The sequence below is a fragment of the Amblyomma maculatum genome, chromosome 7 (genome assembly GCF_055883805.1).
Source record: "Amblyomma maculatum isolate TAMU_Amacu chromosome 7, ASM5588380v1, whole genome shotgun sequence".
NCBI classification, from domain to species: domain Eukaryota; kingdom Metazoa; phylum Arthropoda; class Arachnida; order Ixodida; family Ixodidae; genus Amblyomma; species Amblyomma maculatum.
Window position 1 is genome coordinate 35,236,664 of NC_139350.1, and position 16,374 is coordinate 35,253,037.

General features: G+C 47.0%; 1 protein-coding gene across 1 annotated transcript; it reads left to right on the forward strand.

Annotated features, from left to right (window-relative positions):
• The first annotated feature begins 5,037 nt into the window (after positions 1–5,037).
• Positions 5,038–7,078, forward strand: LOC146182969 (uncharacterized). Its single transcript, XM_084608312.1, has 3 exons — positions 5,038–5,303; positions 6,012–6,138; positions 6,644–7,078. The coding sequence occupies exons 1-3, from the start codon at positions 5,038–5,040 to the stop codon at positions 7,076–7,078; spliced, it is 828 nt and encodes a 275-aa protein (XP_084464438.1).
• The last annotated feature ends 9,296 nt before the right edge of the window (positions 7,079–16,374 follow it).

Consider the following 16,374-nt stretch of genomic DNA (forward strand, 5'->3'; position numbering starts at 1 on the left):
ATAAACCTTCCTACTGGTAATCGCTTTATAATTCATCATTTTTTTTAATAGCCGCTAGCTGACGGTACTCGACATGGAACAATGTGGCCAGTCGGACTTTACCGTTGAGAGACTGTAGGGACACATGCTTCTAGATGATGGCGCTGACGACAAAGACGCCAGGTTTTCTGCGACGTAAACAGCTGCGCACGAACTCCGCTTTACCAGGCACCGTAATCGCCGGTGTCCCTTTTTCCACTGCTCCATTGTATCCTCATGTATTCATCCATCCATTCAAACATTCAACAAACCGTTTATCTACCACTCATCTAGCCATTTATCTCCACATTTATACTCCAAACATCCTTCATTTAAAAACCATTCATTCAACCTCTTACCCTACGATTCATCCATCACTTTACCCGAATATTTTATCCTGTTATCTTTCTATTAATTTAAGATTTTTTCCTGTTAGCACGTTTATCCTCTATCTATTGATTCTGCGATTCATCGAGCAATCCATACACTCATTCATCTATGCCCCTATGGATTCATCCATTCATTCAGACGCCAGTCTATCCGTTCAATCTTCTGTGGTTTATTCACCCACCCTTCCACTGATCCATTTATAATAATGCGCCATATTTTACTTCCTCTTGTTAAGTTAGAAATCCCCGCAATGGGTCACGCGCAGCTGATCTATCCTTGCTCAGCCTTTCTTGTCAACTCCTTTGCGTGGCTTTTTCTGCCTGCATCTTTCTTCTGCCCTTTCAATTACTGGGCAGGATGCCCGGGCATCTTGTGTTGAAACTTGTTAGCAACATTTCCGATTTCATTCTGAATGTCTGGTAATTTTCAAACCGGAAATAAATTACGGTCTATGAAATGAGAATCCTATATTTCTGCCCTCGCTAGACCAGCCAGTGATGTAAGGCTGAGTTCGGTAGCCTGCGCTAATTTATTGCGATGATCGAGTTCAGGGGACCAACCGACACAAGGGCTATCTCGCACGCGAAGAATTTTGGTGAAATTGGTTTTGCTGACGATGTGGTAGCTTCAACAGCGTGGAAGTCAGGGTACAATGTGATTCGTATTAAAAAAAAAAACGTTTTCTGTAGTAAAAGGTTGCATAACTGACCTCGTTAAGTAGTTGTAATGCGCGGTTTGTTATTGGTGGTCGACCGGAGCCATTTGTCTATTGCTAGACTGCAGGCAGGTTAGGGACATGGTGCAGCTTGGACGCTCTAATGTTTGCATTTGAGCGTGAAACACGTGAAATGCTTCATGCTTAATAAAGTTTAGAAAACAAATAACTTACGACATATATATTACAGTGCGTTGTGATAACACGGCCCCCTCCGCCATCTGGAATGACATGAGAATCCACATGAGGTCCTGAAATATGTCATTTTGTTCGGCTTCTCCTTGCTCACTTGCTAAGAGCGAATGTGCATCTGACATATGCGATGAGAGCAAAAATGGCCCACCCGGATCCTTGCTATATATAAGGCACACTTCAGCGAAATCAGTTTATTGTAAACATCGCGCATTTCTCCGCATTGGAGTGGGATCGGCCCTTTGCTTCCAATCGTTGCTTCAATCAGTCATATTCGGTTGCAGAAGGGGGATCGCAGATTGGTCTTATAGTGCATTGCATTTACTCGAAACGGTGGGTATGTTTACGGTATGTGTGATTTAATGTTCCGAATCAGCAGGCTGCTACTGCGGTTAGACTACTGCGGTTCAATTACGCACACCAACGTCGCAATGCTCTCAGTTGTACGCGTTTCGAGACGCTTCACCGGCGCCATCGACGACGTTCCGTTAACTGGGGCAATGTTTCCACGTCTCAAGACGCAAATGATGCGTAAAAGCCTTGCCTGCTAGAAAAAAGAAACACTGGCTGGAACGCCACTATACATATTGTCACGAAGACAGGGATTCATGGGAATCGGCAACAGGGGCAGATACACACAGTCAAGACAGAGGTTCCCGGGAAACGGTAACACAAAGGCACAAGCTCAAGAGTCCACAGTCCTAGCTAGCCGAAGCGCGCGAGAGTCTCCAACTTCTTCGTCTTTCAAGCGCTACCTCGAACCGTCAGGTGGTATTATTCCCCCCCTCGAAAAAAAAAAACTGATCCTGATGGCAAATACGACTTTCAGCGGGTAAAATACGGCTTCATGCGAAGCACATGGACTAGGTCAGACGAGCACCGACGACTAGAACAACTCGGTACAGTTCCGTCTGGAATAACCTCGTACGTAACTTCTGGGAGGCGACGCACCACTCTGTAGGGTCCGAAGTACCGATTGAGAAGTTTTTCTGATAGGCCTGGGCGCCGGACAGGTGTCCAGACCCAGACTTTGTCACCAGGCTGGAACACGACATAGCGATGGCCGTCGTTATATCGGCGCGCATCTGTTGCTTGCGGTTTTGTAATGTGATTACGGGCGAGTTGGCGAGCTTCCTCAGCATAGTTGGTGAATTCTTCTGCGTCAGCGGTAAGCAGCTGGTCGTCAGCCGCACATGGCAGCATAACGTCGAGCATGGTATGTACATCGCGTCCGTATACTAGGCGAAACGGAGTGAATCGAGTTGTTTCTTGGGCGGACGTGTTACATGCAAATGTGACATAAGGCAATATCTCGTCCCATGTTTTATGCCGCACATCCACATACATGGCGAGCATGTCCGCTATTGTTTTGTTTAGTCGCTCAGTAAGGCCATTAAACTGAGGATGGTAAGCAGTAGTCTTTAGGTGATGTGTCTGGCTTAGTTGGAAAACTTCTTCAATGGACGCGCTGTAAATGCCTTGCCATGATCAGTGATGACGTATGAAGGGGGGCCATGGCGGAGGACAATCTGCGTCATGAAAAATTGTGCCACTTCGGAGGATGTTGCACGTGGCACCGCCATAGTTTCCGCGTAACGTGTCAGATAATCTGTAGCCACGATAATCTACTTATTGCCAGCTGATGATAGAGGAAAAGGGCCAAGAAAGTCCATACCAATTTGGTCGAATGGTACTACTAGCGGTGGGGAAATAGGCTACAGGAAACCCGCTGGCTTCAATGGCGGTGTCTTGCGTCGCTGGCACTCGCGGCAACCTCTAACATAAAGATGAACGGTGGCGGTAGGTTTGGGCCAGTAGTAGGCCTGGCGCACTCTGGTAAGAGTGCGTGCAAAGCCCAAGTGTCCAGCGGTGGGTTCATCATGGCAAGCATGAAGGATTTCATCGCGGAGATCTGCAGGGATAACTAGAAGATAGGCTCGGTCACTGTTGCCGGCGCTTTTCTTGTAGAGGATTCCGTCGTGCGTACAGAAGGATGACAAGTTCTTAGCAAACAGTCGAGATACTGTAGAATCGAAACGCTCCAGATGATCGATCACAGTTTTGAGGCTGGACCAGCCCGTTGCCGGGCCTTTAAATCAGAGGAACTGATAATGCCAAGAAAATGGGCGTCTTCATCCGTACTGTCATGGGCCAACTCCACGGGTGATCGAGACAGTGTGTCAGCATCTTCATGTTTACGTCCAGATTTATAAACGATAGAGTAATCAAATTCCTGCATACGAAGGCTCCACCGTGCAAGACGTCCTGATGGATCTAGAAGACTAGCCAGCCAACACAAAGCATGATGGTGTGCCACAACTTTATATTTACGGCCGTAGAGGTAAAGTCGGAATTTCATTGTGGCCCGAACGACGGCGAGACACTCCTTTTCAGAAGTTGAATAGTTTGATTCTGCCCGAGAAAGGGTGCGGCTGACATAAGCGATCACTTTTTCCTCGCCTTGCTGGTTCTGGACCAGAACAGCACCCAGACCGACATTGCTGGCGTCGGTGTGAATTTCGGTGGCAGCGTCCTCATCGAAGTGTGCAAAAACGGGAGGGTTGTGCAGCCGTTGGCGCCTGCTGCTCGGAAGACCAGACATACGGGACGTCATCACGTGTCAGGCGCGTCAAAGGTTATGCAATCTTGGTAAAATCGGCAATGAAACGGCGATAGTACGCGCACAGGCCCAAGAAACGTCGGACTGCTTTCTTCGTGGTAGGGATGGGAAAATTGGCTACAGCGGCTGTTTTATCAGGATCAGGCCGGACACCGTCAGCGCTAGCCACATGACCGAGAAATTTCAGCTGCCGATATCCAAAGTGACATTTTTCCGGTTTGAGTGTCAAATCGGCCGAGCGAAGAGCGTCCAATACCGTTCGCATCCGCTTAAGATGTTGGTTAAACGTGTCTGAAAACACGATGACGTCGTCCAAATAAACCAAACAGGTTTGTCATTTAAGACCAGCAAGTACGGTGTCCATCATTCTCTGGAACGTTGCTGGCGCTGAACACAGACCGAAAGGAGATACTTTAAATTCATATAAGCCATCGGGTGTCACAAAGGCAGTCTTTTCCCGATCGCGCTCCATCCACTTCTGTCTACCACTAACCACTTTTTAAATCAATGGAGGAAAAGAACTCGGCGTTGCTAAGTAGATCGAGTGAATCGTCGACACGGGGCAACGGATATACATCTTTTTTTTGTGATGTCATTCAGTTTCCTGTAATCAACGCAAAAACGCAGCGTGTCATCCTTTTTCTTAACCAACACGACTGGCGACGACCGCGGACTTTTAGACGGCCGAATAACATCATCATTAAGCAGTTCCCTGACTTGTGTCCGAATTGCCTCACGTTCTTTGGCCGAAATACGGTACGGCTGCGGTCGAATAGGTGGGGCATCGTCAGACGTTAAGATGCGATGCTTGGTGATAGAAGTTTGCCGGACTTTCGATGATGAGGCAGAGCACGGGGCGTACTTCAGCAGTAAGGCACGCAGGTCGCGTTGTTGACAGACAGAAAGGTCACTGCTAACATCGATGTGGTCTAGAACACTAATACTGCATTTACACGGCCACTCTTAACCATGGTTAAGTAAACTGCGGTTACACATAGCTATAGTTAGCCACGCTCACACGGCAAGCCAAACCGTAGTTACGCCACTAACTATGGTTACCTAAACCGAGCTGGCTAACCTCCGTTTAGAACAAACTGACAAAATGGCGGCTCCCACGGAAGGCATGGCGGAGGCAGCGTCCCAGCAGGAATCGCTCTCCCAGAGGCGTGTGAACTGGCCTGATGCAACAACAGTGGCTTTGATCACCATCTGGGAGGACCAGCTACCAGCTTTGCGTGGAAATACGCGCATTGCGCGCATATATACTGCTATTGCAGCAGAGCTGAACGCCGGGCTACCTGCGGGCGAAGGCCCATACTCGGCCAAGCAGGTTAAACAGAAAATGGATAACCTGAACAAGAAATACCGGTAAGTGCGACATTTACCTTTATTGCACTGCTTTTTTAGCGCTGTGTTCATGGTGTGTCGCCACCCCACATGTGCGGCAGCATTACGTTCAGCAACTTGCAATTCCCTTTCGCCGTCGGCGCGTATTGTTTACCTTGCGAGCGTCCGAGGCCTCGCCGCAGGAGCAGCGTATGTTGCAGGCAAAACGCAGTGCGAGCTCGTTCTTTTTTTTTTTTTTTTTTGCTTTCGTTTGCGTCTGCGTAATATTGTTTACCTCATGAGCGTCCGATGCCTCGCGGAAGGAGGAGCGTACGTTGCACGAAAATGCAGCGCGAGCTCGTTCGCTTTCTTTTTTTTATACGTTTCGTTCGTGTCCGCGTGCATGCGCCGTTCTGCATGCAGGCTTCGTCTTTCTCAATTTATCGTTATGGAGTGCTTCTGGCTTTAAACAAATTTCTCGATTGATTTTTCATATAAGACTGTTCGCGGTCTCGTTGGCCTACTGCGCAGGTATTGCTAGAACGCTATCAGCTGAATCAACCTTTAGCAACGCTCCAACTGGTAGAGTAAAGTCACATTTTTACCAGTACCTGCCAAGTTATGTAGTATTAGTCAAAGTCCCAATGTTCACAGAGAAGCTTAATTGCTTCTAGAGAATTTCTCAGATCAAGTGTAAATATATTTCCTATAAGAGCACATTTAATGTTCAAATCACTTGCATCTGTCCAGGCAGCTGAGACGAACCGGAACGTCAACTGGGTCACCTGGTGTCTCGTGGCTGTTTTACTGGCAGCTTCACAGTTTCCTCGGTAGCCTCCCCATCAATGATGATGGGCGGGTCGAGGAAAATTTGGAGGTGATTTGTAACTTCTAACATTACCATTATTAGACAACTCAATCACAGCATTATTCCTTCACTACTGATTTTTTAAATGTACAGAATACTGTGTACGGAACACCGTACAAGGGATGCCAGCTGCAAATATTAGAGAACACTTGTACAGTCATGGGTTATAAAAGTACAACCACAGTGCCATACTATAGTTCTCACCTCTCTATCTACTTTTTGTAATTGGTATGGCCGGCTGTTAAGGTTGTATATTACAAACAGCACACTCAATGTCTCACTCATTTTAAACATACTGTTCATTACTGTTTTTGAGTTATCAGCTTACGAGACTGTATTGTTGAGTTTTTCACTAATATAGCTATGCAGTTATGTGCAGACAAGTTTTCGAACTGTACCTTTTTTGGTTTGGCCGGTATAGTCCAGGGCAGCTGATGATTGCTTGCCATTAAGTCAACTAACCCCTCACCTGTGAAGATAACGAATGCAATATGCTATACTTGGTCATATGCAGCTGCCAGTCACCACTGAGGCACCAGAAAATGCCGAGGTGCTCGCTACAGGGGAAGATGGGCCCCTTGGACACACTCCGGACCCCCAAGTCTTCGCTGGCACACCACACACTAGCAGCACTACTGCTGCAGTGCTGAGTACTCCCCTTGGTGTACTACCCAGAGGAAGTGGTACCGCGAGCAGCAGCCAAACAAATATTGGCAACTATAGAAGAGGTGGTGAGAGGAGCAGACGGAAGCGGGACACCTCATCAGCAGTGCAGCAGCTGCTTGCTCTGCACAAAGAAGATTCTGCACAAGCAGAAAAAGCAGAAAAAAAAGCTCGCACATTGAGAAAAAAAATGGTACGCCTCGCCCAAGAGGGTAACGATATTAATGCCAGCATGGTTCGGCAGCTGGATAAATATCTAACGTCCAAAGAAAATAAAGAAAACTGACCAAATGAATAAAGATGAATCATGAACTCCCATTTTTTGTTGGTTTGCAGTGCATGATATAATGTGATGAGGTCAATGACATTTTCCAGATGTAAATTCTAACCACTAAGCACACATATGCACTACAAGAGTAGTGATTGAATAAGGAGTGGGTGCATGTAACTAATAACATCACTGTAGCTTACAAAGAACTCTGGTGATCAATTCATCAGTACACCTTCGGTAGTATTATTGAAAAAAGAAATGGATTTTCTGGATTTACCGGCAGAAAGATAAAGAAGTTAGCTGCAGGGATGAAGGGAAGAAGGTGCGTGGGTCTTGAATAATATAGTTGTCGGTTCAGCATAGTCCTCTGCGTTTCTTGTGTGTCATTTGATCTGCTGCTTTTTCTATCATGTATGACCAACGAACTCAACGTTCCACCTTATGATTGTTTTTGGAGCATTTAAAGTAGAGAAAACAGCAAAATACAAGACATGAAAAATTTATGGAACAATTAATATCATTAACCTTTGGAGAAATTACTTTTGTAACTATGCTTAAGAAGTTCAAATAGGCTACTACTGCAGCTCAAAAGTGCTTACCAATTCATCCTTCCGTCTGTGATACAATATACACGGCAAGAAATGATTTTGCTTGGCAGTGCTTGAAGAAAACTATTACAGTCCAAGAACAAAGAGCATATTTGCTGCATACATTAAGCAGAAGTTGTACAGTCTCGTAATTTTGCATTTCTTTCTCAAACAGTCTGGCCTAGCTGGTGAATGTCCTGCAATTCAAAGGTCCTTCCTTTTATTTGACTTTCACATCTTTTTGTGACGCATGTCCTATCACGAAAAGGTGCACATGTCTTAAAAGGCGTAACGGTACCTGCACCCATTTCTACAGATTTAGAGTACTGCTTAGTAATATATAACACGGCAACCTATTTATCTTTTGCAAAGTTTCCTACCCAATAGTGTTTCCCTTCTGAAACTGTGCTTTTCCACAGGAGGAATAAAAGACGAGTTCACAGTTCAGGATTTTGTTTCATCCAGGAGGAGCGATCTGGAGAGATGAAAGTTCCAGAGCGTTCTCGGTAACACGTGCTGGGGCCACCTTGTCCTTTTCGATATGCAGCCGACACTGACAACGCGCGTCGCTACAGATTAAAACTTCTAATCTTCGAGTATTCTTCCACATGCCTCACCACAGCAAAGCAGTAGCCTGTGCACTGATTAATATCTGCTACACGACTTTCATTTGTTTTCCAGCCCAATGGGCTTCCTTTACGGCAAGTGTGTGTTGAAGTTGAGATTAGGGAGTGTAAAAATGGCAAATTAGTTTTGTCATAAAATCTTGCAGGTGTAATGTATGTTGCTTGCTGGTGGTTCATTGCAAACATATTTATTACATCACGCTTCCTTCAAAGTACTGTTTACAGCAAAAGCCAATTAAGAAGACAAGAATGTTGATATAATGGACGAGATTTATTGCAGTTTGGTTAGGACCCGTGCTCTTGATTTACAGATTGCAGAAGCATACGAGAGGTATTGTTATGGAGCAATAATTATGCGCATGTTGTGTAAGCGGTCAAAAATAAACAAAACAAACCTGAACTTGGAGGAAACTACTGAGCTTCTACTGGAATAAATTTGAGCAAACCATATCATGATGATGCTAGAACCATTCCCCAAATGCCAGGTAACAGCAAGGAGTATACAGTTGTGCACTCATATTAATGGCTGAAGACATTCAAGTTGTTACAAGGATCAATTCGTGTAGCAAGTTTGCAAGGTGTCCCAGATAGTATCTCCATGCCCTGCTGCACAACACACTCCACTCCATCGTCATAGGCTGCACTGTCAAATTTCCTACCACAATTGACGGAGGAAAGAGGAAGCCATCACGGCAACTCCAGGAAAGGGCAAAACAGCTGGCTAAAAATAAGGCTCTAGTGGAGTGCAAACAGTCTCTCACGTGGCACCTCAGATTTGAAAAAAAAAGGCACTACAAGCTTGGCAATATAATTCTCCACACAAAGGCAGTTTTGAACAGAATAAATGATAGTCTTGTCCAATTTGAAGGCGTACAATTGATGGCCTATGCCAACAATGTTACCATCTGAATATGCACATGCAGTGTCACCATCTGTGTGCAAGCAGTGCACCACCCATCGAAACATCACGTGGCTATAGGAAGCTTTAGGCCCATTTGAAGAAAAACTGTTTGCCGCAGGCACGCATTGTCTGATGTTTAAAATGAAGTACAACACAATCGCAGAGACACCAACAGAAAGATGTTAATGGCAGCTCAGCATAAGAGACAAGGAGTTGAAATGGCCAAATGAAGGGTGCAGTGGCAGAATGGCTGTAGCAGCCGAAACTCGAGTCGTTAAGGGAACTCTTAAATGGCATCAGCTATATCTGCAATGCGTCAGATCTGCTGTAATGTGAGGAAAGCAATCTCGAGCAGAAATTCTTGTGCGCCGACCTGCAGCCACCACCTTCCCCTCATCCTCAATATAAACAGAGCAGCCCCTGTTAGTTGGTTCCATCTGTCTAGCTGCTACGCAGCAGGACTGCCTATGTATTCATTTTGAGCACATCTATGCAGCACGGAACAAAACTATACCTCAACTAGCCTAAGCTTTTGCAACTGCTAGTTCATCGAGCCATACGGTAGCAAACAAGGCAAACATAGACTCGGGAGTGTACTGTCAAAAAAAAAAAATAAAGCCAGAATTAAACAGTGTTTTTAGACATCCAAAGCATACTTTGAAAGGCTCAATTCCAGCCTGGCATAACTGCTGGTGTGTCAGTGTGTAAGAATGGTTTTCCCCAATGCAGCATATCTGCTCCAACCTATAATATTAAAGGTGACATATGAAAAACGTGGCAGAAGGCAAACAATAATATACCAGGAAAGACATGCCAAGGATTAGGTAACGTTAAAAGAAGGTCATTATGCAACTGCCCAACCAAGTACAAACTGAACATTGATGAAAAGTGTGACAAAAAGAGGGCCGCACGTTGTACAAAGCCAGTGTCTCAGATAATTGCCTTGGAAGGAAAAGAATATTCATGAGAAGCCCACCTGTGATAAAATATGACGAATTGAACCAGAGTCAAAGAAATTGGGAAATGCTAAAGCTGGAGAAAAGCAAACAATAAAACAAATTCAGCAATGCTACAGCAGATGTCTTGCGTTAAAGTGCATTCAGAAGAAGACTGTATTCAGGCTAAGCACATTTCTGTGCCCATAATGAAATATATATTAGTTGACCCAGCTAAAATATTTGCAGTTCATTCAGCCATCCAGTTGTAGATAGGCATAAAACAAACTACACAACTTTTCCAGCGTATCAGGAGGTGCCATAACGGAGCATGCACACTTGCGCAAACCATTCTGGTTTGGGGGTTGCATGTGGCATTATGATTCGACCTTGGCCGAATGTAGAAAGCCTAACTAGAAGCACAGTATCAGGTGACGTTGTTTGTGGTAGTGGTGCTGTGTTGTTAGCCTCGCCCATTCACCACAACTGTAATAATCCGGAGTCGACTGCTCACAGCATACTTATGTCAAATGTTTCAGTTGACTGCAAAGTGCTTTGCCAGGGCATTCCTTACAGCTATTAGAGACGGCTTTGCTTGGGTACTCGTGCATACCGGCTGCGGACGCCTTTCGTCTTCGCTTTGCACCGCACCCAGCCAAACTGCATCACACTGATCATTCAGCTACTCACAAATATTTTGCAGCACGGATCACATTGTTCAAGTTGTGAATATCGCACTCAAAGCACTTCAGAAAGATTCGGAAGCGTGCCTTCACACGTCTAAAAGCGTTTTCCACCACACGCCTGGCACTTGACAGATGGTAGTTGAAGGTCTGTTCAGGCGACCCAGCTGAGCCAGGAAAGGGGCACGGCTTCATTAGGTGGCCCTGCAGGGGGAACGCTTGGTCAGCGAGGAGCACTGGGCCTACTTCTACTCCCTCAATTACTTTTGTTTCTAACTGAAACAAATCACTGGCTAAAATACGTTGAAGTCGTGATGTCTGAAATACTGCAGAGTCATTATTCCTTCCAGGACTCCAACAGTTGGTGTAAAGAAACTTATAACTGTGATCCACCACAGCGAGTAGGATGGTGCTATACCAACCATTGTAGTTGTAGTAATCAGTGGCCTAATCTTTTGGAGGGCACACCTCAATGTGGCAGCCATCCAGAGCACCAACACATTGAGGGAATCCAAAAATTGCAGCGAACCAGCGCATATGTTCTTGCAATTCGTGCAACTTCGGAAAGGAAACAAATCGCGGCTCCAGGTTCTGCACAATCACAGCACAGAATTATCTGGAAATGATGTTGACAGAGGCAGGGCTCACGCCAAAAAGGTTTGCGACAGTTCGCTCTTCAGCTGACGTTGAGAGGCGGTAAAGGCCAATCGCCACGCGTTTTGCCAGAGGTATAGCCTTTCGCATGTTCGTGTCTTGCCGCCGCATTCCCTCACAAACGCCCATAATGTACTGAAATGTGGAGCGGTTAAGCCGAAAATTTTCGCGGCAGCCGCTATCAGGAATATACTGCAGCGTAAACTCGTACCACGAGTTTGGGCACGGATACATCCATAAAGCTCGCTCCCGCGTGATTTGCAGCATTGCCGCCAACAAAACGCGTTTGTATCGCCTTCGATGACGGCTGCTCTTTGCTTCCAGCATGCCGATGTCGGCGCTAAGAGCAAGCTGCTGCAAGCGGAGGCGTTGAAGAGCTGCTTCATGCGCTGCAAAGTCAGCCCAAAATCCAACGTCGGCGTCATCCCCAACGTCCGCCACAGGCCTGCTAAAGCCATCGCAGCGCTAGACACACTGAAAAGTACGGGACAAGATACCGCACATCCAGGCCACAAAAAAGCAATCAGGCGCCGCACTTGAACACACTGAAAACTGTAACCGCACTAACGAGGTACACGCGTTGCGACTGCAGTAAATAGGCACAAAGAATAGCGATACCAGCGTGAGTAGCGCGAGTCCGATCACAATAGTCCGGTGGAATCTGCGGCTAGAATCGGCAGCGCTCCCAGGAAAGTAGTGGCTACAGCTACAAGTGGCTATTTCAACGGCTCTAAAGCCAACTGCAACCATTGTTTGAAGACAGCTTTTTTTGCGTTTCGCTAATGTTTGCCTCATGCGCAAGCAAAACTTAGCCCCGCAGGTGGAAGTGCGATAAACACCCTTTTATTCTTTTATTTATGCTTTTTAAAATAATCTTGTTTAATGATACATTACTGTAGGTCCAATCACAAATTAATAAGGGCAGTGATCACGTGATTGCCTCCGTCACACTAGCCGACAAGCCCAAACCGCGTGTAAGCGCGGGCAACTACAGTTTGCGCTAACCATGGTTAAGTCCTATAAACCGTAGTTACGCTAACCGTGGTTAACTCTTCCCGTGTAAAGAGGGTATTAGAGTATCAATAATGTTAGACGCAAAACATTCAGAAACTTCCTTTAACAGTTCGCCGAAAGCGATGGAAGTAGAGCGATAGAGGTGGCGAGACTCATTCGTGAACTTCGTGACGAGAAGCTCAGAGTGACTATTGCTGAGAATAATTAAGCTTCGAGCTGCACAGATGCCATGAGAAAATAAAAGCGAACGGTTGCCTTCAGCTATTATCAGCCCGTCACGAAGTCCGTCGCACACAACACTCACAAACACGCTGGAGCGGGGAAGCACTGAAACACACTCGGCTGAAACTCGTAAAGCGCACGTACGTTGGCCATCGGTGGCGCTGGCAGCCGCTTTCTCCGTTGAGAACGAGACCGTTCGCTGTCGGAGATCGATGATGGCGCCATATTCCCGCAAGAAATCCACACCGAGAATCAAATCACGAGAACATTCCCGGAGAACGACGCAGCTGACAACCAACGTTGACGTACGAATCTGGATTCTAGCCGTGCACTGTCCAAAAGGAGTAATTACATGGCCCCCAGCCGGTCGTATCTGCGTGCTACACCATGGTGTGATAACCTTCCTAAGGTGCGCTGCCAGTTTCCCACTCAAAATCGAAAAGTCTGCTCCGGTATCCACTAAAGCGCTGATGTTATGACCATCGATGTACACAGAGATGTCCAGCGATAGCCGGTCTCGTGAACCAAATGCTGTCGTTTCTGTTCCAAAATCCATATCTGTTCTCATTGGGGGGACTTCTTTGTGCTGAAATTTAGCGGCCCCGTCCCCGGAGGTCGCTCTACTCAGTTTCGCGGTTGGGGCTCGGCGAGCGACCAGGCGGTGCTCGCGAGAAGTCACCAGTTGTTGAAGGGGGTTGCCGACGTGGGGATGGAGACCTGGATTGTCGGCGCGCCATCCGGAGGCTCTCTTGTGCGAGGTTGTCTCTAATGTCACGAGGTAGTTGACCGAACGTGCGTCTAGGTGCGTTGGTGTAAAAACCCTCCGGTCCGAGTTCCTGATAAGAGCACCACCGGAAAATGTGACCAGGTTCCCCACAGTGGTAGCAAAGGCGGCGGCTCCGAGGGACCCGCCAGACGTCCGTTCGTCCAATGTTTGACCGCGGTGGCCGCACGTACCGCGTTGGCTGCTGTGCAGGAATGTATTGCGTTGGCTGCTTGACGGGCATCACTGGGTTGGTGGTAACGTAGACAACGGAGCTTGGACGGGAACTGGGCGTCGGAGAATGTCAGCGTAAGTCGGACGAGAATAATCAGGCACAGGGGTACTTTGAGCTTCAGCAACATGCAGAGATGGCTGCGTGACTTGCTGAATCTCTTCGCGGATCATATGTGCGAGAGAATCACCCCTGGGTTGGAACGTGCCACAAACCTTCTGCAGCTCCTCGCGTACAATTGCACGAATAAGATCTCGGAGATGTTCAGTATTGCTTACAGCAGCTATAAGAGGCTTGGAAACAGTCGTAGCGAGGATTGGGCTGTCGTAGACCGCCAAGCGGCGCTGGTGTAGGATCTTTTCCATGGTGACCGCCTCTGTTAAAAATGAGGTAACTGTAGTTGGTGGGCTACGTACAAGACCAGCAAAAAGCTGTTCTTTAGCCCCATGCATCAGGTGGCGTAGCTTTCTGTCTTCAGACATGCTGGGATGTGCACGTCGAAATAGTTTCGTCATGTCCTCAACATACATCATGAAGGACTCGTTTGGCATCTGTTTCCGAGATTGTAGAGCGCGTTCCGCTCGTTCGCGCCTATCCAGGCTGACATACGCCTCTATGATAAGACGGCGGAACTGAGGACATGATGTTAATGTGCCTTATCGGTCTTCCAGGCATGGTCTTCCAGGCAGAAAATGGCGTTCCGTAGCTTTAAGTTGTCCCAATGATTAAAGGATGCGACTCGTTCGAACAGAGTTAGCCAATGCTCAACGTCTTCATGCGCAGTGCCATGGAACGATTTCGGCACTCGGGGGTTTTGAAAGTAAACAGGAGTACCTTGCATGACCGACGTAGTGCTTTGCGTGGCTGGCCGTTGTTGAAGTGGAATCCAAGGGCCCGTGTTCGGGAGGAAGGCCCAGGTTCCTCCGGCTGACCCGATGAACTGGCGTGTCCACAGGCAAAAGCTCGGTGTCGTTGGTTCGCGGAGGGGTGTGCGACATGGAGAGGACCATCACCCAGCACCTCCACCAAAACTGTCACGAAGACAGGGATTTATGGGAATCGGCAACAGGGGCAGATACACACAGTCGAGACAGAGGTTCCCGGGAAACGGTAACACAAAAGCACAAGCTCAAGAGTCCACAGTCCTAGCTAGCCGGAGCGCGCGAGAGTCTTCAACTTGTTCATCTTTCAAGCGCTACCTTGAACCGTCAGGTGGCAATATATAAAAAAAATTAGCACCCAGAAAGAATCAAAGAATCATAGAGCACACGAATGATGCAATGGACTCGGAAGGACTTTACATTGAAGTATGAGTAGAATAACATTTTTTATATATATTTACCGGCAGCAGGGTTCGGTATGGTTGAAGCCACAGCGGACGATTCCGGATTAAATAAAGCTTCACTTTACCTTTATCGATAACCGATTCTTCGTAGATAGGTGTTTTTCACCTTCGTCCCGTCGAAGTTAATTCCGCGATGCCCCCCAATATTGCAGCTGCTTAATATTTGAAGGCTTTCGTGTTGCTCTAGCTAACACTCAGACAGCGCAGAAAATGATAGTTACAGTTTTATTGCTGAAGTTGGTTTTACCTTTAGGGTATCAAACTACACGAGTAACAACAAACCAACCTTGTCCCGAGCACTGCTCTGTTTCTGGTTTAGTTAGGGCTTTCTCTTCTGTCGATCATGTCAGTTTGTACTCGGTCGAGATGCGTACGACATCAGGGCTCACCGTAAACTGTGAGTGTGACGTTGAGCTCGGCGGTTCCCGCTTCGCTGAGAGCCACGCATGTGAAGCCACCAGCGTCGTGGAGGCGAGCAGGGGAGAGGGTCAGCACGCGACCGTCGTCCGACAGGTGCGCCGAGGGACCCGGGTAGATGCGCAGCCGTCCCTCCCGGTACCAAATGCGCCGTGGCTGGGGCACTCCGCTCGCGGGGCAAGTCAGCCTGGCGTCCTCCCCCTCGAGGGCCGTCGCCTCCATACTCTGGTCTGTCGCGTTGAAGGTGGGAGGCACTGCGTTGCCGCGTTGAGAAATGGGGAAGCACACTTGAACAGTGCTGCTTGAAAGCACTGAGGGGCAACGCAGACAAAGCGAGACTATATCACTCAGCACACAGCGCAACTACCAACTGCAATGTCGTTTAATAAAAGAGGACATAAAAAGAAAACGACTGCACCTCTCAGCATGAATGAGTAGCAGCCCGACCCACCACAGACGTTCGGCCGCGTTTCGATCGAGACAGAACGCAAAGGCGTCCGTGTGTTGTCAGTGCACGTGAAAGATCCATAGGTGATGGAAGTTATTCCGTAGCCTTCCACTACGACAACTCTTTCTTTCTTTCTTTCTTTCTTTCTTTCTTTCTTTCTTTCTTTCTTTCTTTCTTTCTTTCTTTCTTTCTTTCTTTCTTTCTTTCTTTCTTTCTTTCTTTCTTTCTTTCTTTCTTTCTTTCTTTCTTTCTTTCTTTCTTTCGATCCAACCTTCCTCTTTTCCTTACGTTGTGGCGTGGCCAGGTGTCTACAAAGATGTTTGATAAATGATGCTCGTTTCCTGTCCTATAAACCAATTTTCCAATTTAATAGATGGTGATAGAAAATAGTGATACGCATGATGGCCACCTGATGAGCGGCCATTTCAAATTCACAGCAGCGTTGCAGTGGTTGTCGTTGGAGAACTATCGCTTAATCGTTGCA